The sequence below is a fragment of the Sander vitreus genome, chromosome 21, assembly GCF_031162955.1.
Source record: "Sander vitreus isolate 19-12246 chromosome 21, sanVit1, whole genome shotgun sequence".
NCBI classification, from domain to species: domain Eukaryota; kingdom Metazoa; phylum Chordata; class Actinopteri; order Perciformes; family Percidae; genus Sander; species Sander vitreus.
In genome coordinates this window covers 20,667,115-20,691,268 of record NC_135875.1, presented here as the reverse complement: position 1 = coordinate 20,691,268, position 24,154 = coordinate 20,667,115, and the positions used below count along the sequence as shown (strand labels likewise).

At 39.8% G+C, this 24,154-nt stretch overlaps 1 protein-coding gene across 1 annotated transcript in view; it reads right to left on the bottom strand.

Annotated features, from left to right (window-relative positions):
• slc39a11 (solute carrier family 39, member 11) overlaps window positions 1-24,154 on the bottom strand; it is a 149,373-nt gene that overhangs the window by 110,701 nt on the left and 14,518 nt on the right. The window contains exon 4 of the mRNA XM_078278849.1: window positions 4,141-4,299. Within this exon, the coding sequence (XP_078134975.1) occupies window positions 4,141-4,299 (159 nt within the window). The remainder of the gene's footprint in view (window positions 1-4,140; window positions 4,300-24,154) is intronic.

The window sequence follows — 24,154 nt, the reverse complement described above, 5'->3', positions numbered from 1 at the left end:
GGAAGAACATAGATGTGGCGCTCAGAGTCACATTTACGTAAAAGAGATGTAAATCGTCTACAAAATAAATACTTTAAGGTTGTTGCCTCATCTAGTGACGACACCAAAACCAAGGGCTCCATTGTGTTGCTGTCGCGGAAATGCGCCCTCACCGTAGACAAAAGCAGTAAGGACTTATCAGGCAGAATATCGTATACATGTACGACGATAAGGAGTAGGAAAATAGCCTTTGTTTCGGTATATGCACCGTCTACATATGATGAAAGCTTTTTCCTGCGCCTAACCAATGAACTGCTCTCTCTCAACGAATATTCACTAATTATAGGGGGAGACATGAATGCAGTACTAGATTTAAATCAGGATAGATCAGGGGTCAATCACACCAAAGCCCAGAAACATATATCAGACATGTTCAAAGCAGTTGTGGAATCCCACCAGCTTTCAGATGTATGGAGGATGCACAATCCTACTAGCAAGGACTACACCTTCTTTTCCACACGTCACCTCACCCACTCCCACATTGATTATATTTTGTGCTCCAGTGAACTAAAGGCAATGTTCCACACGATAGCAATAGAACCAGCAATTCTGTCTGACCACAACGCGCTGATAACCACATTCTGTTGTGATATGTTAGGAGAAAGATCTAGGAGATGGCAATTTAATAATTCCTTTCTCCAGAACACAGCTATTGGTGCAGAATTTAGAACCAAACTGGCAGAATTTATATCAGTTAATACAGACTCAGTTCCTGATCCCGCATATACATGGCGAGCAACTAAAGGGTTTATTAGGGATTTCACATCCTCCTTCGGGGTCAACTTGAAGAGGAAAAGAGAGGCAAAGAAGTTGAAAGAACACTGTAAATCGTTAGAGCAATCTCTTAAGACTTGTTTTTCTAAATCTACACATACTCTTCTAGTCACAAATCGAGCAGAGCTAAATGATTTGCTAAGAAGGGGAGCTGAGTTCATAATGCACAGAGTGAGGCAAAATTACTATTTTAAAGCAAATTGCTAGCTCTGAAATTAAAACAAAGCAAATCCAGAGGTATCTCAAAAAATCCTAAGGATATCAGCACCACTTTTCAATCCTTCTACTCAAAGTTGTACGAGTCCTCCTGCAACTCAGAACCGACACAGTGCCAAGAGTTCCTAAAAGAGCTAAATCTGCCTCTTCTTGACCCAGAGGAGGCAGAAGAACTGGGTCGACCTATAACATTAGAGGAACTTAAATCTGCATTAAAAACAGTTAAAAAAGGGAAAACATCAGGGTTGGATGGAATTCCATCAGAACTTCTTCTACATTATTTTAACATTTATTATATATTGTCATATATTTTACAAGCTTTAACTTCAGCCATAGAGAAGGGTACTTTCCACCAACAAACCAACACTGCGCTGATCTCCGTTATGCCAAAGAAGGGCAAACATCCTATGGATTGTTCAAATTATAGGCCCATCAGCCTCATCGGGACTTATATTAAGCTTTATTCCTGACTTAAGTCCTGGCTCTCTGCTTAGAGTGCTTTATCGAGACGCTAGTCCACCCCAACCAATCAGGTTTTATACCAAAGCGTCATGCTGCAGACAATGTACGCAGATTATTTCATGAAATAGAAGAAGCCAAAAACCTTCCAACAACGGCAGCAGTTTTATCAGTGGACGCGGAAAAGGCTTTCGACCGCCTAGAGTGGGACAACTTGTGGCAAGTAATGGAGAGGCTCTGTTTGGGGGCCAAATTCATTGACATGGTACGTACTTTATATGAGAATCCCACGGCCATAGTCTCAACCAATGGCTTGCACGCTCAGCCATTTCCCATCGAGCGGGGCTCGCAACAGGGATGCCCGCTTTCCCCCATGCTGTTTGCAATCTCTCTTGAACCATTAGCCCAAGCCATTAGGCAAAATAAAATATGAAAATATAAAATATGTCCAGATTAAATCCAATAGCAGCTCAATATCATTTGTTGTACATTTCTGATCTTGAGGACTCTACTCCAAAAATTCTTAAGATCTTCAATGAATTTGGCTCAATCTCTGGCTATAAAATTAACTGGAATAAATCTAATCTTCTTTTATTGAATAACAGGCATGTGGCTTCAGCCATTAGTGTTACAATATCAACCCAAAGCAAAATGACATATTTGGGCATCACCATACATGCATCCCTACAGCGAGTTGTCCAGGACAACTATGAAACTACATTAAGTAGTGTTCAAAGGGATCTGGCCAATTGTTCTGCGCTGCCGGCATCACTACGGTCCAGGATTGCTGTTGTTAAAATGAACATAGTTCCTTGTGTGAATTTCTTAAGTACAATGATCCCCTTACCACCACTGATACATTTCTGGAAGAAACTTGATACCTTAATTCAGCAGTATATTTGGAATAATAAACAACCTGGGCTAAAATACTCTACCCTGCAACGTACCACAAACACGGGAGGCCTGGCCCTCCCCAACCTTAACGTATATCACAGAGCCTTTCAGCTACGGGCTCTTAGAGTGTGGATGGACCCCTCATCTACAGTCACATGGAGAGAAATAGAGCAAAACCTCACTGGAAGTCTAAGACTGCAAGACCTTGCCTTTGCAGGTGTGTGTCCAAAAAAGGGGTATGCTAGCCTATGGCCCTATTATTACCAACACACTGACCAACTTTAAAACAGGTCGAGGAGCAACTACCGTACACCAATAAGTGGCATTTGAACACCCCAATTTGGCACAACATACACTTAATCTCTGGTAACAAACCTTTTGTTTAACCAGTGGAGTGACAGAGGTATTTATACTCTTGAGACCAGCTATTCAATTATGAAGGTATGTTAAGTTTTGAAGACCTGAGAGCTAGCTTTGAGGTCCCTAGGACATCCTTCTTCCTTTATCTTCGCTTAAGATCAGCCCTAAAATGTTATGGAGTACCATGGGGGAACAGTCTTGAGATGCACCCAATCATTAAATGGCTTGTTGATTCTCCTGTGAGAGGATTAGTGTCCGGGATTTATGCTAAACTGATGCAAGTATCCGTAGGAGAACTCCAAATACTAAAGAAATGGGAGCGAGAGCTGAGCTCGGAGGGGAAAGTAATTAATTGGGAGACAGTTTGGGATATTTCCCACTGTTCCAAGAACCCAAATCACCAGCAGATCCAGTTCAACATATGCCATAGGCCATATTGGACTCCTCAGAAGAGATACGTCTAGAAAGCCATTCCTAGCTCATCTCAAGAACTAAGCTAAATCCACAGCGGGCAAATCCCTCCAGGTTACCATTGAGGCAATGACAAACTCAATAGATGCAAGGCGTGAGTTTGTGGAAGATTTTGTTGCAACGTGTGCTGAAGCTGACATACCACTTGAGAAAATGAAGAGGATACATCCGTTTCTTGTTCAACATTGCAAGCAGGGAGGCGCGCTTCCAGAAAACGCCAGCAGCCTCAAGCAGACCCACCTGCCGCGGGTCTTTGACCAGCACACGCAAAAAGTGCTGCGAGAGATTGTTGTCGACGAAACCTCTGACGACCGAGAGAAGACGGCGCAAAGGCCGGCGCAAGTGTCTTTGCTATTTTAAGACCGTCAAGCGCCCACGTCGTTTAAATAGCAAATGCACCTGCGCCCATCTTTGCGCCTATGGGCGTGCTGGTCTTACAGGGAGGTGTGTTCAGGTGAATTCTTGGCATATTGCCTCTGACGACCAACATTGTTATAGGTGAGCATCCAAAGCTTTTATTTAGGTCATTCTGAATGTGCTTTGCTGAATATATTATCATTTAAATAAAAAAGCTGAACTGTGAGTTTGTGTCACTGAGTTTTTAAAGGTCAATACTGCTTAGAAGTGAAACGAAAACAAGCATATCCAAAAACTCCAAAAGGGCTAAAAAGAAATCCGAAAACACGGAATTTGAAAAAAAATAAAACGGATTTTATAGGGCCCTACGTATATGTTGTCAAGGAGGTTTAACAAGAACTGCACACACTGCTACACAGAACGTGCAGTCAGTCAACACTGGGTGTAGCGGAGCCGGTACAATTAATTAACCGCAACGATTTAAAGCGCGGTTAATAATGAAACCGGTTAATCGCTGCATACCTACTATCGTCAGTACGGACTATAGTGTAGGTAGGGGAGAGGTCTTACCAGCAGAGGCATGGCCAGGTCAGCAAAGTAAACAAAGGCTGCCCCGAGTGTGAATCCCACGGCCACAGGCAAGAAGGCAAACGAGCCGTACTTCCCGGAATCTTCCGCCATGTCGATCGCCGGTGCCAGCAACGACCAATAGGAAGCAGCCAGCATAACCTGAGAGAGTCGAGGAAAGGGAGAGAAGGGGAAATGAAAAAAAAAAAAACTAGCACCATATCAGGAGAGCCCTTGTACGATCAAACACAGAAATATAGCAACCTAATGAGACATCACTAATTATCATTATGCACAAGGAAATGTAATTGCAAACAAGTCTCTTCAAAAATAAAATACTGCACATGAGCCAATTTGAAAGTGACCTTTTCTTGTTTTTAAGATATCTCGCCCAAATATCTCATCCATTGGGCCTTAGGCAGGAGCCGCTGGTATAAACTAATAAAAATATTTGTTCTTACGTTGCACCTCTAACTGATTTGCACCTTTTCTCTACTTAAAATGTTCTCTCACGAATACAATTGACGTGCGGGTCAGAGATCTGTCATAACAGTCATGTACAGATGGGCCGCCTGTCACCACAGAGGGAAACCAAACTTGTATGGCTTAAGAATTATGAACTAATAATTTAAATAAATTTTGAGTTTAAATAGGATACTGAAATCTAAAAAAGAAATAGGTATATATAATAATAATAATAATAATAATAATAATAATACGTACATTTGATATAGTGTTTCAAAAGTACTCAAAGGCACTTTAAATAAAAACAAAGAAAAGGTAAAAGCAGTACAAACATACACAATACAACAATACAACAAAGAAACTAAATTCATTTTTTGTTTGTTAGATCATGATTATCACGGCAATTTATAGACTAATTTGTATTATTTTATTGGCACATTTTAGTCAGGCTCCTTATATTGTTCACTGGAACATTTTGAACACACACTGCTTTGCTATTGGTGGAGGCTGCTATTTCTCTGGTCAAAGATCACCAAAGTTGATGACCAAGTTGAATTTGCTTTATTTGCCACCGGAGCTTGCTTGTTTGAAAATGACTTGGAACGTCAAGAGAAGTGACCATGCAGGAACTCACAGTGCACCTTTGATACGAGAGAATTGTAATAATAGAGAGTTTGGTGAATCTGATATGGAACAAGCAAAGCTCAAAGAAATTGTAGGTTTAGAATAAAAAAAATATGAAACTGTTCTTGCATGAGGCCCAACTTTATTGTCATTTCGTGTTACCGAGCATCTCCGCTCAAAAAGAAGAAAGAAAAAAAAAATACATATACACACAGAGCTAGACAACAATTACACATATAGTACAAAGATGAAGACATATCAACAGCCATGACAAAGACACATGATTTCCTCGGGTCCAGATCTTAATTGGCAGCACACTGATTTTGGTTTAGCAACAGGATAGACTGATGTATAAAAGAGTTTTTAAGCCTGTTGTATCTAAACAAAGGGACTCTAAATCGCCCGTTAGAAGGCAGAAGTTGGTATTCATAATTTAAAACATGCATGGAGTCCGAAGAGAGAGTCTCTGAGCATTGATCTTGCTAAAGTCAAATAAGACTATTGTGTGTGCGTGCGTGCATGCGTGCGTGCACACATGTGCGAATGTGTGGGTGTGTCCATGTTTGGATATGTATCCTATGTCTTTGTGTGCGAGTCAGTGTGACTCTCTAGTGTATTCAGTATTCTCATAGGTAATTAACCCTGACAACACAAACCTAGTCTGTCTGTGTCAGCTGTCAAAGTGTAAATAGAGAGGGGAGGATTCTGTATGTCTGAACACACAAGTGTGTCTTTACAAGCTTCATATATGCACATAGTAGTATCTGCAGCTTCTATTGTTTATCACTAAAAAGTTGCCACATGCCAATCCTTATTCAGAACACTAAGAAAGGCAAACTGGCAAACTGCATTGTGGGTAATCAGGGGCACACCTTTGCCTCCTCATTTGAACTGCGGCCTTCAGGACGACAGTACTGTGCTCCTATGTTTACAAAAACCAGATCCAAGTTCTCTTTTGATCCACAGGCTATCAAACTCCTTAATGAATTTAATAGTTAATGAAGGTCCTGTACGGTAACAAGGTTGTATTTATTTATTTATTTTTTATTTTCTCTCTTCTTGTTTTCCCAGCTGAGTGCCCTGGTCTATGTTATGAGTAGTGATGTCCACATGTTACGGCCTTTTTTTTGTCGTGTTTTCTTGTCTTAATGTTGTCAAAAATGCCTTAAAATAAAAACAATTAACTTATTCAGTTTTGAACTCCTCTCACAGCTTCCTCCTGAAACAGTATCAGCCCTGGAAATGCTTAACACGAGTGGGTGTTCAGCCCTGCCAATCAAAAGTAATGGAGGCCCATTGTTGGGCTGCAGTCAGCTCTGGATCTCCAAAGTAATGTACTGCTAGCATCAAATCTAGTCCTTAGTTAGTCAGACAGAGTATAACAATGCAAAAGTTGATTGCAACTCACTTGGTTTGGCTCCAAATGAAACTCTGGGAGCTGAAAATGTACAACATGAAAAACCTGACAGTTTTATTCTCGTCTTATCCATATTGAACTGCCTGTCAGCAATCAAATCCTCGCCATGATTGCAGACGACAACTGATCCCATCCTCTTTTCCATCTACAATATAACCTGTCTTGATGCTGTCAAACAGAGTTTCTCAGTCATTTGCCCCAGCGAGGGTTCATGCCTCTTTAATGTTAGCAATCATAAAACAATCTACACTCACTTTTACAGTTTATTTGATGTGAATGTACCGATTCTCATTGTTTTCCGTTACTGCTTTCCGACTTAATCCCTAGTTGGCTGCACAAGGCAATAAGCAAGGAGAGGGAACAGAGTTATTCAGGTAGAAGCAGAAAGCTGGATTCAAAAGACACAATGTATGGAATATAAACATTCATTCATTTCTTTGTATTTATTTGGCATCTTCATCTCTCCACTGGCACAACAAGATTAGCAAATATATCAAAGAAAAGTCAGACAAAAACTACACTTGAAACAAATTTAGCTAAGAATCTAAGGGTGGGGGACATGGCCTTAAAATAATATTACAATATTGTCAAATCAAGTCAACTTCATCGTCAATTCTGCAATATGTGCCAGACATCTCTCCGACCCATGGTGCAATAAGGACACGTACAGTGTGTTTTTTTATTTTATAATATAAAAGATAAGTAATATATACAAATAAAGATTGAATATTGTTGTAACAATATTCATGAAGATATATAAGTAGTAGTATACAACTATTTTTGATGTTGTAGTTTGCAGTGGTGTTGTACTGGCTATCCTATTGAGAGGTGTATCTAATGAGTCAAATAAGCTGAATGGTTGCTCCAATCTTCTGTAGTGAGGCAGAATGGAAGGAAAAAAAGAAATAAATATGTTCACAGAATCACACAAAAAAAAACGAACTACTCCTTACAACAGCCGTGAATGTTCGTTTACACGCAGCCTGCAGCGACATGGTTCAGTCTTGTACCACGCACTTAAAACATGCTCCCACATCCAGGTTTTCAAACCAACCAATCAGTACATCAACTGATTTGTCTAATTGGCAACCGGAGAGGAAGGAATGTTGTTGCCTTTGGTTTGAATTAAATTTTAACATATTATTCAAAGCACACTGCTGGACAATGATTTAATGGGAGCACTGGCTTTCTTATTATCGTAGAATCAGCAGCCTGGTTAATAATTGCAAAGCAAGTTTCCATTCCACACTGTTCCACTTTACTTAGTTTCCAATTAGAAAAGGTAGTTTCCTCCATGCAGTTTGGTCATACACAGCCACTGGTTCCATCCATATTGATAATTCCCTTAAAGTAGTACGCTTTAGTTGCTATGCATGCTTCTGTCTTAACTTGCAAACTTGTCAGATAGTTTGCTCACTTTCTCACCTTTGACTCATACCTAGCACATAAAACCATAATCCCAGAAAGGAAACACTCTTGAGGGGATTATTTTTTATCTTTCACACCGGCCCTCTCCATATTAACTTCCCTTCGTCAACCAATCAAGGGTGCAATTCTGCAATCCGGAGAATATCACGTACTTCTGTGCAAATTGAGTCAAGGAGGGGAGCTGTCTACATGTTATTCAGCAGGAATCCAGAGTGCAAATAAGGTGTGCAGTTTGACACACTGCTATTACAGCTGCCAAACCCCAAAGGTAAACAAAATGTAAATGCACAAACATAACTTTGCATGTGTGTTGTGTATGACAATACATTCATGCGTTTGATCTCTTACAGGATTGAGCCACCGACTAAAATTCCAGAATTACTACAACTAGTATTTAGAAACGGGACAAACTCAACTATATAAAATGACCTGAGATCGATTTTGACATCAAGCCATCTCCAGTATTTTCAGAAGAAAAAAAATGTATCTAATTTCCAAGACCTTTTCACTCAATCTTTCAAGACGGTATCATGGACAAAAGATATGCATGTAACCATGGATGTATTAAGAGAACTGGATACAGTGTTCGGCGGGAAGCCCCGTACATTCCAATGAGACTGCTCAAAAGCGCATAAAGCAAACATGGAGCTCGGATCTTCCGCATTGTTGGCCCATGACGTCACGATGGACACGCGCACTAGCAACAATTTGTTTGTGTTGTCTTAGCAACCGGTAGCAACATGCTCATTCATGAGCTTATCTCTCGTGTCTCTTACAAGTGGAAAACTCATGAACTCGCCGTTTTTATTGTCTAAAATATTCACCAACGTTAAACATTGTGTTTTCGTTGTTCCCGATCATTTACATGCTTAGCTAAATAAACGATAGATGTATTTAGCTAGACAACCAAGGAGATTTAATAATGATGTCGTGCTACAAGTTAGCTAGCTAATAACTAGCGCTAGCAGTTAGCCTGCAGTTTTGTGAACAAAGCTCATCCATGGCTTTAGCTCTCATCCACGTTACAAGCTTTACAGCATACGGCCCTCGGATGTATCATAAGAGAGAACCAATGCAATGTAATCACTATGTCTGTAGTAACATTATGTAGGCATATAGCTAGCTATGTAGCTATAGATCTTAATACAGCCATGCTAGCTACCCCTGATGTTAGCAACTAGCTAGCTAGCCGATAGCCCGCCAGTTTGGGAAATGCTAATGACGTTACATCCACATAGCGAACAGGCTTTACAGCATACATACATCCCTCGGATGAATCATAACTTCATAAGATAATACCATGGACGTATTAATAGAACACATGGTGAATTACAACCATTACCTATGTCCATTATTACAGCTAGCTACATGACCTCGGGAGAACAGTCATGTAAGCGGGCGGGCGCAGTCCCGCGGCTCTGCTCGCGTCCATTATGCGTGTTCATGATGCCTAATTTAATAATTCTGGATTCGCTACTAGTGAATGTTAAAAATTTTAAAAACGTGACTTTTAAACAAGGACCCTTTAATTATTCGGGCTGGTAAGTTGATATACCCCGAAACAAATGATCCGCTGAAATATAGATGTTTCTTTCGCCATGCAAAGTTCCTGGGGGCTTGCATGTAACTAGGGATGTCACAAGAACCGATACCACCGACACCTTCCGGTTCTAAAATGACAAAACACCGACGATGCCCATTTTTTGAAGAACCGTAGGCACCGTTAGCGACGATGCCAGTGTTAGCAGCATTGGTGCTGCGCCTCTTCCGGAACCGATGAGGGAAGTATACGCTTCAGAGTGTTCCAGTCGATACATTCAGAAGAAGGAGGTCACGAAGAAGTGGCCGAGAGTCAACTTTACCCGACCCAAAAAAACGGCATGTTCACTGCGAACTCACGGTCCTCTCCTTCCGATTTACAGCCTCCCTCTCTTGGCTTCAAATAACTCACCGTTGTTGGCTACGGCTGTTGAACAGGCTACACGTTGTAAACAGCCATGGCCCACTTGCCTGCTCCTCCAGTAACATTAGCCGTTAGCAGGGTTAGCATGGCGGCGTTAGCCACGGTTAGCCAGGACCTGTCGGGATCACTTTACTGGCAGTGTCTCAATTGTTTTTGCGAGTAACCAACTCAGGTACTCTAGCTATATAATTCAATGTGAGTACACAAATGTTGAAATGATATAAAATGCCCGTCCCTTGTAGCTGTGATAAATTAGCCTGAAGCTAATGCTTAGCTACCTGTTCAGGAGGAAATTAGCCAACTCTTTCAAATACATCTCCAATATTTACCCGGGGTTTGTAAAGTCTCTGGTCACGCAAGGGTTGTTGTTTTTGCACAGTACCTTTTGAAAAGATGCCTGGAAGTCTGGAATATGTCTAAGGACACTAGTTGTTGCAGTATGACCATTAATTGCACTTTATTATGTTGTTCTATGCTCTATTGCACATGTTTTGTATGTCTTGTTATGACAATTTGATATTTTTCAAATATTTTAATAAAGAAGTCCATGTTTCAAGTTAAAGTACATGGAATCTTAGAAAATCCTTTTTGTTTTTACCGTGGTATCGAAATAGGCATCAATAATCTTGTTGTTTTACTGGTATTGGCACAGACTACTGAATTTTTGGTATCGCGACACCCCTACATGTAACCAAAGAGCTACAAAATGGATCAATGGTGTTCAATTTAAGTTACTACACTTATCTGCTTTATTGTTGAGTTAGATGAAAATATCAATACCACACTAATTGCTGTACTTAGCTTAGCATAACGACTGGAAACATGCATAAACAACTAACCTGGCTCTCTCCAAAGGTAACAAAACCCGCCAGGATCAGCACAGTTCCTGTTGCAATTTCCCCCTGCTGCTGATAAAAGTAATACAGGAAACACTGATAACTGCATCCAGACAAAATATAGTCCCTAGAACACTGGCTGAGTGGTATCACTATTTTAATCTAACTCTCCTCAAGAAAGTATGGGCAAATTCTCAAAGTAAACTATTTATGTGATAGTCTAAAGCGCACCAAATCCCAAAATCATATATAATAACCTGTACAACATACAGTATAGTGGCATGGCTCTGATGACAGCAATATCGGTCTGTTAGCGAATTGGTCCACCATTTGCACAGCAAATCCCACTCACAACTCTGATGCAGATTCTAGTGGTTCAACACAACTATACAAAAACCTACCTCAACAACATACCCTAAACCCATATCCACTTGGCTACACTAATTATCCTGACTACTGCAATTGAAAGTTATATAATTGCAAGAAAATGTTAGCTACAAATGATGAAAGATAAATGATTTTGCTTTCCTGTAACTGATATATGCTCACAAAATAAATATTTTTATCAACTGGGACATGACAAATCAGCTCAGAAGCCTCTCAATGTAGCTCCAAACAAAAAAAGGCCCAAAGGAATGGTTTAGGTTAATAACAATATGTTTGAATTGAAGTAGAAAAGGAGTCTATGTTTCATCACTCAAATAGTTTGAATATTATAATCAAAGGTTGAAAGCAGCAATAGGCAATTTCACATGCTGACGGCTCCAAATGGCAGTGACGGAGAACAGTTTGACATATAACTTCACTACCCAAACATTCTATAACAGCATGACAACAGTTAACCCCACACAGAACACTCATATCAACTCTGCTGATCTGTGATACAAGAGGGCAAAGAGAGACAAGGAATCTATTCTGAGCCCAAGACAAAAGGCACTTTTGAAGGGATGGGTATAGATGCTTATTTCTGAGGATTTCAACGTCAATAAATAAATCAATTTAATTCACCTGTGACGCAATAGTGGAAAATTCAATATTAATCACTCCAATATTTAGGGCTGACCTGAATGCTTCGAAAGTTCGATCGTTGCCATGGTAATTGACGTACAAATCAGTATATGAATGCTTTGTCTTTTTTTTTTTTTTTTTTATTGTTCTCTTATTACATATGCATTACCCCCAAAAATTCTGAATAGCCAAGATAAAAAAATATATATAATTGATAATAAAATAATAAATAATGTCAAAAATAATAGCATCAACATTCATCATAAGTAGTTATTCTCAGACAGAGCGCTGTTTGTTATATGTAATAAAGTATGACTGCCAGGCATTCAAAGTTATTGTAAAATACCCTTCTCTCATCTGTTTTTGTCGTTTAACAGCAATTTACCGGTGAAAGAAGTTATTTTTGTTAAAAGATATTGTCATTAAATTTTTAATAAAATCATTCAAATTTGTTGAGCTGATCCGAAAAGTGATCTGATCCGTGACTCCAAACCGTGATCCGATCCGAACCGTGAGCTTTGTGATCCGTTGCGCCCCTAGTGATTTTCTGTAAACGTCTCTCAGCAGCTACAGACTGCATAGCGGCTGGCTAACCTGATTGACAGACAGCAGAAGTGAACTAAACTTAAAAAGTTAAAGTTAATTAAACTACATCCTCGCTCAGCCCGCCCACCGAAGCTTGGAAGCCCAAAAAGTGATATTCTGGAAAGCCCTAGCAATATTCTTTCTTCCTCTGTTTCCACTATCAGCAAAGTACTTTTGATCCTTCCTCCTTTAAGATTCCTCTCTCTAATTTGCATGTGCAACAGCCAAACCCCAGGCCCATTTCACAATCTCAAGTCTCCCTCATTAAGGCTTACTCATTAAGTCTCAAATCAACAGTCTCTGGGCTATTGAAACACCTGTCTAACACGGATGCCAGCACCCAATTACTGCTTTGTTATCTCACTCGGGGCCAAATACTAAGCCTTTCGCAGCTAGTTTTAGATGGAGGTATGGAGCATTGTGCCCAAGAAATATCCCTGTTAGCATATGAACATCTGAACAGAGTATGAGCATAGTTATTTAGGGGACGATCGGGCAAAAACTGGAAATGAGTGTAGTCATCATTATTGCTATTTTTACTCTATTCCAACATTAAGACCTTGTTGTGTAGAGTGAACTGTATCCGTTAAGCTCTCATTAGCTTGGAGCTTTGTTGCATTTGCACAGGTAGCTCCAGCGATAAATAATATGTCAGACAGGACAAACAGCAAAACACAGGATCCTCCTCAGGCCTGGATTTGTGTTGAACTGTACATCTACAAAACATACAATGGGGATGAGAGAAAAGTCATGGAGGAAGAATCTCTAACTTTTTTGGCCACACTAGCAGCCTGACTGGTTTTGGTCCAGACTGATATATTTAGAGCGTCATCCACACGGCCTCTAGTGTGGCCGTGTACTCTCTTGTCTCGTCCATGAATAAATATAATAATGATGATGAAAAACATACTATGGAAAGAGTAAATGAAACATAACAGCAGCTACTGAACTCTGCACAAAGCTGTAAGCAATAATAGTATTACACATTACTCATAAACTTACGTGTAATCACAGAAATAGTACAAGAATAAATGCTTTATTAAACTAACTCCATCCATCCTAACCGTGACATAACTTCTTTGTTGACAGCCCCAAATGGTAGTGGTTTACAATATATTTTAAATAACTATCTTTCTATCTTTTCAGTTTTGTTGAGATTTCCATTGTCACATTGGGGTCACTTTATTCAGAATTATAATGATAGAAGTATTAGCAGGACCTTTTCCAATATATGGTCTATTCCTCCCTGCAACAAACAGAGATAACCATTTTCCATGTTATTGTCCAAGATAAACAGGAAGACAGACGTCAGAGGTTTAGCTTAATCAAACTACTGTCGATAATATCTCAAAATGCTCTCATCATTACGGACTCTCTACATGGGTGATCTGATCTTGCAATGCTTGAGGGAACTCCTCTAGATGCATGTTGCAGTGTACTCAATCGTGCAATCAGTGATTATAACCCTGCAGAGCTTGGAGGTTCCATATGACCAATGAACGGCAATATTATGAACCACCACTGACTCATTTTATGGCTTCATAACTATATAGTTTTACATAGAGTGGTCATTACATGTGATGCACATGGCCCCTGTGTTCTAAGAAGGCTACTACAGACTCTACAGGCCACCTGTTGTACCTGCTATTATAGAACGGACCAATACAAATTGGACCGATGTACGCGTTTGCCGTTACAAGAGAAACCACTTCTGCAGATAGCAGGTAAACAAATGCTGTGTAATCAATTGCCATAAATCCTATTTCTATTTCATTCCACAATTACACAGTGAAAACTTCATGTACTCAATGATTTCTTCACATCTGTGGTAGGAAAAACTGATTCTCAACATGAAACACTGAGAACTCTACACTGAAATCCAGGTCAGTTTTGAATAAAATAAGAGAGACATCAGAGAAGATAACCGGACCAAGAGTCTGCCGCCACGCTAGCGGCTCTGTGAGGCTGAACTTGGGCACCGCAGTGATTAGAGCTCAATGCCAATGGCAATTTTAACACGCTGATGTTTAGCAGGTTTAATGTTTATCATGTTCACCATCTTAGTTTAACACATTAGCATTACTAATTAGCACTAAATAAAAAGAACAGCTGAGGCTGATAGGAAATGTTTGGATCTGAATGTACAGTAAGTGCAAGTTCTCAATACCAAATAATGCTGTTCACAGGATATTTGTCTAGCAGCAAAACCCCAAACGGTTATGTTTGAGACTTGTTCGATGATTAATCACGAATATAATCAATGGATCATTCGCTGCATCCCTTGACATACCAGTATGGCAAAGAATCCATTTCCACAACTGCAATAATACATTCCTATCAGAAAAAGCTACCTACTGTATGTCTGTGCTTATATTACAGTATGTCGCCATGGAGGGTATTCAATAGGATTGGCAGCCATTGTTGCATAGTGCATAACATTCAAAGTGCACTTGTTTTGCAAGATACTGTGGTGCTGGGGGATTGGAACAAAAGCTGCACCACTGACAATTGCACGTTGAACAATTTTTGTTTAGCTGTAGCTCAAATCAACACAATCTGTTCAAGCAATCTTGGTTTATAGCCGTTATATAATATCCATCCATCCATCTTCGTCCGCTTATCCGGGGTCGGGTCGCGGGGGTTATATAATAGCCATATACAATGGCTATGGCATATAATTCATTTGCACAACAAGTATCACTTTGCATCTGAAAAAAAGAGGTTACTATCGAACTGATAGCTGGAGGGAAGCCGATCATCTGCACACACACTGCCATGACAAAGACCTGGTTTAAAATTGGCCAAGTTTCCCGGTAAATATACGCTATATTTAGAATATTTTCACCGCTTTACCTTGTCGTAAATCGTATTGTGCCTGTAACTTTCATATTGCCATATTACAGCCTGGTGTGAGCTATTGCTTAAGTATATACCTGCTATGAAAAATTATAGAATTAGGTATGCAAGGTAGAGAGAGCTACTTTGAAATAGTGTAGATCTTCCTAAAGATGCTACCTTTCGGCAGAAATGCAAATTGTGCTGTTTAAAAAAAAAAAAGGTTAAGTGTTAAATATCTTATGGTGAGCTGGGCTGGGGCCGAACTTCTGTGTCTGATACACTCGCTAAAAAGTTGCAAAAAAAAAAAAAAAAAAAAAAGGGGTTTAATCTATAAAATGTCAAAAAAAAAGTTGTGAAAAGGGCTCATCCCAATTCTTCGAAGACGAAGTCGATGTCATCAGCTGTTGTTATGAGCGACTAACAGTTCAAAACGTTCAACATTGTTGTTGAAAATTTACTTCAAATTATGAATCGATTAGCAAAATAGTTGACAAATATTTTTCACTCGACTAATCGATCAATCACTTTCAGCTCTACTTTTAAGTTTATGGTGTACCTTAATCTATGTATCTTTTAAACCAGACCAATCTGCCAGCTCGTGTTTCATTTGCTCCGATAGATACGTCCGGCCCCCCCTCCCATTGCGGGGGTTTACGACGACGACTGACAGACGAGTGTGATGCTTGAACGTACTTACTGGACGTAACTGGCAAAGCACTAGGCTGTCAAACCAGGCCATTCTGATCAATTACAAATTAAGATTTTTTTTTACTGTATTGCATATTTCTTGCCTAATGTTTAGCTGTAATTTGAGAAGGTTTGTGACTCAGCCATTTTTGTCCTGCTTTAAAAACAGACCAAGCACTGTGGCCGGGTCGGCTCGGTGGGTAGAGCAGGCGCACGTATATTTAGAGGTTTATGCCTCGACGCAGAGGTCCAGGGTTCGACTCCGTCCTGTGACGATTTCCTGCATGTCCTCCCCCTCTCTCTCCCCTTTCTCACCTGTCCTGTCCATAAATGGCGGAAAAGCCCAAAAAAATCATCTTTAAAAAAAAAAATTAAAAACAGACCAAGCACCGCCCAAACTTGCAAGTGGCCGACAGCGCTACGTCGCCCTGATTGGTTGTAGGTCAAATTTCATTGCTTTAATTGGTTGGCCTTTTCAATTTAATTTTGGTCTGCACCATTAATGCAGCAAAAAAAAACAGAAAAGTTCCAGACTAATACACATTTACGAATTAGTCTGGTTATGCCAGGCTAGAATCTATGATCTCTGTTAGTTACTGTTGTAAAACTGTGTTCTCGTCATAAAAAGATAACCGACTATAGTCCTGCTAATGTCCTTTCAAAGAAAGTCATTGACTTTTTTGAAATAAAATATGCTGGAGCATGACGACAAAAGTGTCTGAATACTTAATGGTTGCACTGTATGTGTAAATCATACAGAGCGGCAGAGAAAAACGTTATTGATCCCAACAAAATGCTGAAGGTCATGCATTGGAGATATGGCAGCTCTGGTCTATGTGTTTAGTATGCTTTGGATGTGTAGTGTTTTATGTATTTGTGATGTTTTGAATTGTTATCTTGGACCCACAGTCTGACATAAAGTAAATAAAATGACTTATTTACAGGAAGCGCACAAATTGAAAAGAAGCATGAGGATAGTGCTGATGATTTCTGTCCCTTTGCTGTGTAGAGCAAAAATAAATAGAGATATAATCTTTCCTAAGGACAGTTCATTGCCTTTTGAATGCTTGAGCGCTTCCATTTTCTCAAGCAACTGCAGTATTTTTTCACCAGCTGTGGTTAGTGGCTCTATCATCTAATCACAGCCTGTGGCAAATGTAGAAATGAGATGGATCCAGATAGTTTGATCGATTGCAAAGATAGAGACAGACATAAAACAACTTGATTACTGCCCTGCACGAAATGAGCGTTAACTGGCTCTGTGAAGTACTTGGAAAGTGAGGCGAATATGACCTTCATTACGGGAGCAAGACAGACTACATTATGCATGTTTTCATGTCACTATCTATACCGTTCCTCTGTCCATACCTCACCAGCTGTCCATATAATGACTAGACTAAATTGAGCCTCAAGGGGGTTCTGCTTAGACTTTCCTCTCACCATACAGAAACAAATGGTGAGCCATGTGAATGTTCCCTATTTCGCCGCTCCTTTTTAATGGCCTGTATTGCCCTGTGCAAAATCTTCCACTAAGGAGAAGAGGTGTCCATTTATTTTCCGCAATCGACTTTTTTTCTCCTTTCGCACATGCTGCTCTGCTTTTCCATCCATATTTCATTCCATTCATTTTATGATATTTCAGTCAACCAGCAGATAGTAGCATAAAGCAAAGTAGACGGTTTATAACTTAACATATTCTGCTAGTTTTTGCTAGCTAGCTATTTAGTGGGATGTAGTCTATATCCACGACGTTCCACTTCCGGGATCGCTTCGGTGCTGCCGGAAATTTCGCCGGATATCCTTCTTTTCGGCCGGATGACCGTTACCTTCCGCTTTCTTTGTGTTGGAATTTTAAACTACGCTGGATTTGTGAGGACTATGGTTAACTGCTCCTCAGATCTCTGCAGGGTAAATCCAGACAGCTAGCTAGACTATCTGTCCAATCTGAGTTTTCTGTTGCACGGCTAAAACAGCTTTTGAACGTACACATGTACACATTAATTTCTACCTTAAATATTAATGACATTTTGCATTACCCACTCTGACAAACAGTAACAGATTGTTCTCTGACACTAGAAAACCTGAGGAGGCAATCACCTGTGAGTTTTGAGGTGCTTATCAAATAGTGCATGCTTCTATTGAGAGTCGGAAGAAAAACAGGAAGCACTTATCACTGTGCAAGTTGAAAACCCTTCCACTAATCCTCATTCAGGAGAAAGCTAGATATTGTAATTCTACAGTGCTATGAAGCACATTCATCAAAGCCAACACTACAATATCTTTCAGAGATCAATCCCAATATTACTGAAGAAATCTGCATCATTTCTGGTATAAATAGAATATTGATGCAGGATAAAATACAGTATGAGGAGCTATAATGCCAACCACAAATGCTGAAGTTTAAGTCACACATTCCAAAACTGCTTAAGTAAAAGTTAACCAGGTTAGACCTGCCTCTGCCGGTGTTATCTAAATGCTGCAGCTCCAAAAAGAATACTTAAGCGCTGAAATAAGGTCATTGTATGCCATTAGTTGCCATCAGTGAGAAAACATATGCTACTGCTAGTGTTGCGTTTCCTTAGTTAGACTTCCCAATGGACATACAAAATGTTTTTCCCTGTTCAGGTCACAAAAAAGTACACTACTTGTAGGTCAAGTACATTTGTATTCTAAGCATTCAGCTGAAACCTATCACTGAACCTTAACACAACTGTAGAAAAGCTTTGAATTGAAAATTACAAAGTCACAATGTGCGAGCAATACAAGTAACCAACTACTCCCAAGAACCTTGAGACATACAGCTATAATGGTAGTTGATCATAAACCCAAGTATTGGACAGACTGAATTGACTCGATGATGGCACAAGATTGTTACAATTCATCCTGAGGGGAACCTGCGTGTATGCAGCAATGTTCCTGGCAAATAATCTAATAGTTGTTCACTCTGAACCAAACATGTGAAAAGTCAAAGGATCATCAAAGTCTTTTTAATTAGGATACATTTTTGGGCAAACATGAATGTCTGTACAGAGGTTTGGGCCAATCCATCCAGTAAATGTTGAGCTAGTTTACTGGGTAAGTGAAAACTTTGACCCGTTGTTGCACTAAACCAGATGTTTTCAAAGTGGGAGGTGGGCCTCCACAGGGCAGCTTCAAACTGTTTCAAGGTAAGTTTACTAAGCAAGTAAACTAAGAGGGGGGCGAGGGGCGGCACCTTTTAACAAGAGTTGTCCAAGGGGAAGGCAATCCATCAAAAGTTGTTGAGATATGCCATTCCGGGGCTAAAATGTCCCACAGAAGTTTCAACAGTCTTAGTTTCTTGCCCTGCAGAACAAAAGTTCATGTTCCAAGCATTGCCCAGTTCAACATTCCTACAGTTTCACACATTCACTTACAAAAACAATTGACAAGTACCATCCTGCTAGCAACCAAACATCTTCCCATGGTGCAGCTGGAGGATTATATGCCTCTCTAAAAGGGCAGCTCAAGATTTTTTCAGACAGATTCTTCCCGCATAAACTCACTTCTCTAAACTTTAGGCTGCCAGTTGCCAGCTAGCCTTTACACCTGGGTGTTAAGGGGCTAACATTGAGAGTTAACCATTTTCTTTTCAACCTCGACCCTATTTTCCTATGTTTTTGTGTCTAAGTGACTGATGGACAACAATCTTTGAAATTGGTCCAGTAATAAGCGAGATCGCTGCAGTCGGCAGCGGCGAAACAAGCTACAATGTAAGTTAGTAGGGAAATCATGCAGCTTGTATTAAGGTTCACAAAAGTGCTTATTTTGCCGCTGACAGGCTTAGGTTAATATTCAAAGTGTGACAACTAGTGCTGTCAGATAAGATATGTTAAACGCGTTATTAACAGCGTTAACGCAAACCCATTTTAACGACGTCAATTTTTTTATTGCGAGATTAACTTTCTTTTTGGCATAGCAAACTTTGTAGTTTTTTAGTACTAGTAACGTTAGAAAAACTACAACACGACACTGGATCTAGCTAGACCGGAAATGAAACAACAGGCACGCCGCACACACTTGTTTGGGCTTGCAAGCCAGCCAAAGAGTAGTAGGCTAGCGTTACGTTTTGAGTGGATGGCGAGCGCGAGACGCCGAAATGGATGCCAATAAGATTCTGAATGGAAAGTTTACTTTTAAAAAGTTGCCAAATGGTTCCATTGACAAGACCAAAGTGATCTGTGTGTTTTGTCGTTGTGAACTGAGCTATCATCGCAGAACGTCCAGTCTGAAATACCACTTGACGGCCAAGCACACAGCTGATGCGAAGTCTCCGCCCCCTTGTCAAAGCCAGGCGACAAACGCACAAAGCAAGCCGATCCACTTTTCCATGTTGATAAGAGCATTAAAATGAGAAAAAATAATGGGACAAAAAGAAATCTAGGGACATTTAGAATAGATAAAAATGTGTGATAATTGCAAGTTAACTATGACATTAATGCGATTAATCGTGATTAAATATTTTAATCGTTTGACAGCACTACTGACAACATTATGGGTTGTCAGAGTCTGGTGGGTTTAGCGCTAGCGACCTCAGAGCGGATCTGGTTAAACAGATAGGTCTCAAAGAGGTACTAAAAAGGTCTATATCTGAATAAGTAGAATAAGTATCTGAGCAGCATCTTTTAATGGCAAAAACAACACTTTTAGTGGACCAAACTGACTGAACATTTGCCCCATAGGGCTACATTGCAGCCCGGTCTGTGGCTGCCAGTTACAGCATTCACGCTTAATACTGGACTAATTTCAAAGATTGTTGTCCCTTTCAGTCACTTACACACAAAAACATAGGAAAATAGAGTCCAGTTGAAAAAGAATAACTCTACCGTTGGGTAGTTACCCTTTAAGAGTTATTCCACCGAGGGCAAAGATGAACTGAGATTACTGAGCAAATGTCACGGAAAGAGGAGTAAGAGTCAAACAGCCAAGATAGCAGTCTGTAGAAGCTACCCTGCTATTCTCACAGCCCTGTGCTCTAGCTGGTGGCGATACAAATTAAAGTTAAACATGGCGTATCTATTTCTGAATATTGAATTGAATCAGCCAATTTTCCAGTTGCAGCATGTATTGCTGCAGGGCTGGTTCAGTATGCTGCGAGAGGCATACAGCCTGCAGCTCTCCATCAGCTATAAAGTAACGTCTCACATTTGACTTAAAACGATGAGGAAAGCAATGCCCGAGAGTGATTAAAGGGACAATGTTTACTTTAATTCTGTCACTTTGTTGGTTTTCTTTTTCCTTATGTGAAAACAGTGGATCCTACAAGGAATTAGTCAATTAATTTGATTGGCATTCATCCATGTAAAGAAATAAACATATCCTGACTATTCACGCAAAGGTAATACAAATATTTTAGTCAAAAATGTTGAAATCCCACAGTTTGATGTCACGGTTATTGAACTAATACTGCTCTATTTGTAACAGAGGACTGTTTAAAAAGTTGCAAGATAACATCTATAGTTTCAGTAATACATTGTTCACTAATACTGTACAGATAACAAGTCATCCATCTCCATATCATTACACACAGGGTTAGTTCTTTATCTTTTAAAGAATACTTCCACAGAGAAATATGGGAAAGAAAAGCAGAAAGCAAGTAGTAAACATAATTAACAAGTAATGTGACTGGCTGAGAGGATAGTAAGCATATCAAGCCTCACGATTTATACTCTACACCATCCATCACTTTACGTAAAGCGTGCTGCACCTACAGAATATGAAAACAGATACGCTCTCGGCAACCTTGTGCACTGCACACAATGTCGTGCTTTGTTATGGTCTTTGCAATTGTGCCATTAAAACAGTCCCCCTTTTCTGCTGCCTGCATTCCTTCGTTCTTTTACTCTCATGCCTCATTCAGTCACAGCTTCTGCACTGCTTAAAACTGCAATCTGACAGTGAGTGGTGAATTTGATGCAGTGAGAGAGATACTCGTGATGGAGAGTGGAAGGACGTTTGGAAGGATGGCTTGAAAAAAAAAATATTTAAAATTCTATATATGCATCCAGAGAGGATGAACAAAACCTTGATAATTAAGTAAGGCCTTGTAAGACTGAATTCACTCCAATTCGTCCTGAGGAGCCTTAATTTTTCCACCTAAAAACTGTAAATAGTATGACAGACCATGAGAAGACTTCAACAGGAGCGTGTGGTGTCTGTATGTTCTGTAAATGATAGGGATGTAACGCTATACTCAACTCATTCACAATTTTAGACAGATTGAGCTGCAGACAAATGACTGAAAAATATCCCTTTATTTATATAAACTATGCAAGACAACAGATGTGTCCTCCCATCAAAAGTGCAACTGAAATTGTATTTTATCCTAAATAATTAAATTAAATTAAAAAAATAAGATTTCTAAAACAAATCCCACATCAAACAAATCTGTGACATCTAAAGCGGTTGTAATATTTACACATTCATATCGATTATAACCAATTCACGATGCATCGTTACTTCCCTATTAAATGTGCAAGCATGTGTGGGTAAAATACTGTGAACATTACTGTAATGGCTCATCTGCTGCTTTTAAAACCAAAAATAACTCATTGACATGCAATTAAAAAGTAGCAGCTATTCATTATTACATTCCCAATACATCCAAATATTATATTCTGTGTAAATCCATGACAGAAAAGACAACATGCCACCTAGGGCTGAAACGATTCCTCGAGTAACTCGAATAATTTGATTACTAAAAATCCTCGATGCAAAATGATTTGCCTCGAAGCTTCGTTTAATTAATGCTACCAACGTTGTATCGCTCACGGTGTTTGCGCACAGAGGATTATTACTGGCGCACACCGGGCTGACGACGCTGCTTGCGACACATGCCATGAAGACTGATTACAAAATGAAGAAAGAGCGTGGGGGGCTAAGAGAAGAGACAGGCTAAAGAAAACGACAGAAAGTGTCCAAAGTTTGGGATCACTTCAAACGTAATTAAAACGAGAACTCTGTACAGTGCGTCTACTGCAAAACCGAACTAGCTTACCACAATAACAGCACGACGTCAATGCTTCAGCATCTCAACAGAAAACATTGAGTCTAACTTAATCATCCATTCCACGAAGCGGACCCGACAAAAGAAAATCACAGAGTCGTATGGACGATGAAACTACACCAAATAGAACAACTACCAAAAACAAAGACGAGAAAATACGTAGAGGTGACCACAATTTGATCTAAAGAGCCGACATGTTGACTATCCCTTCGGAAAAACAGCTGATTGTTGAACAGCACCATTTTCTCTCTCACACTCTCGCTTCACGGAGAAACAGCTGATCAACGATCTACTAGCATAAGTGTAATAGAGCTGTGTAGCATTGTAATCAAATATATAAATGAAAATAGGTTGAGTATAACTAATATTTACATATAGGCCTATATCAAGATCATTCTGAGGTTCAAACTTGTAGTTCTGAAAGTTAAGTTGCAAAACTTAAAAGGTGCTGTAGGTAGGATTGTGAAGATCCAGGACTTAGCCAAAAAATGTAAACATCAACAACTTCTCAGTCCCTCCCCCCTTTCTCCTAAGCCCCTCCACCCACAAGGGAGAATGAATGTGTGTGCATGAGCAGTGATTGACATGCAGTTAGAACCCCCCCCCCCCCCCCGGCCCTGATTGGTGCATCTAAACAGGTATCACACTACAGGCTGTAGGTGGAGCCAGAGGAGCCAGATTTATTTTTAAATGACCTGCTTCATGTAGTTCTACTGGAACATAGGGTCAGTTTCAGCAAATATGACAGAAAGTTAGTTTTATAAGGCTTACCTACTGCACCTTTAAAGGTAACGTTTATGTAGGTTTAATGTATGCCTTAGTTTGAGGTTGTTATTGCATTTCAGAAAGTTTTCTTTAAAAACAATGTAATATGGCACTTAATATGTTGAGTTTTTGAGAGATGATATTGTAAGCAATGCAGGCAATAAAAATGTTGCTTTTTCCGAAATTTAAACCAAACTGATGTATATTATTGCTCTTCAATAAAACAAAGTATTTCTTATCCGATTACTCGATTAAATAAACGATAGCTGCAGCACTAATGCCACCCTCACAAAGTATTCCTGGCAGATACCGTCTACCCCTCAGGGCGCTTATTTACCTCACACACAACATGCATTTTGCAGCAGCACGGCAAAAGA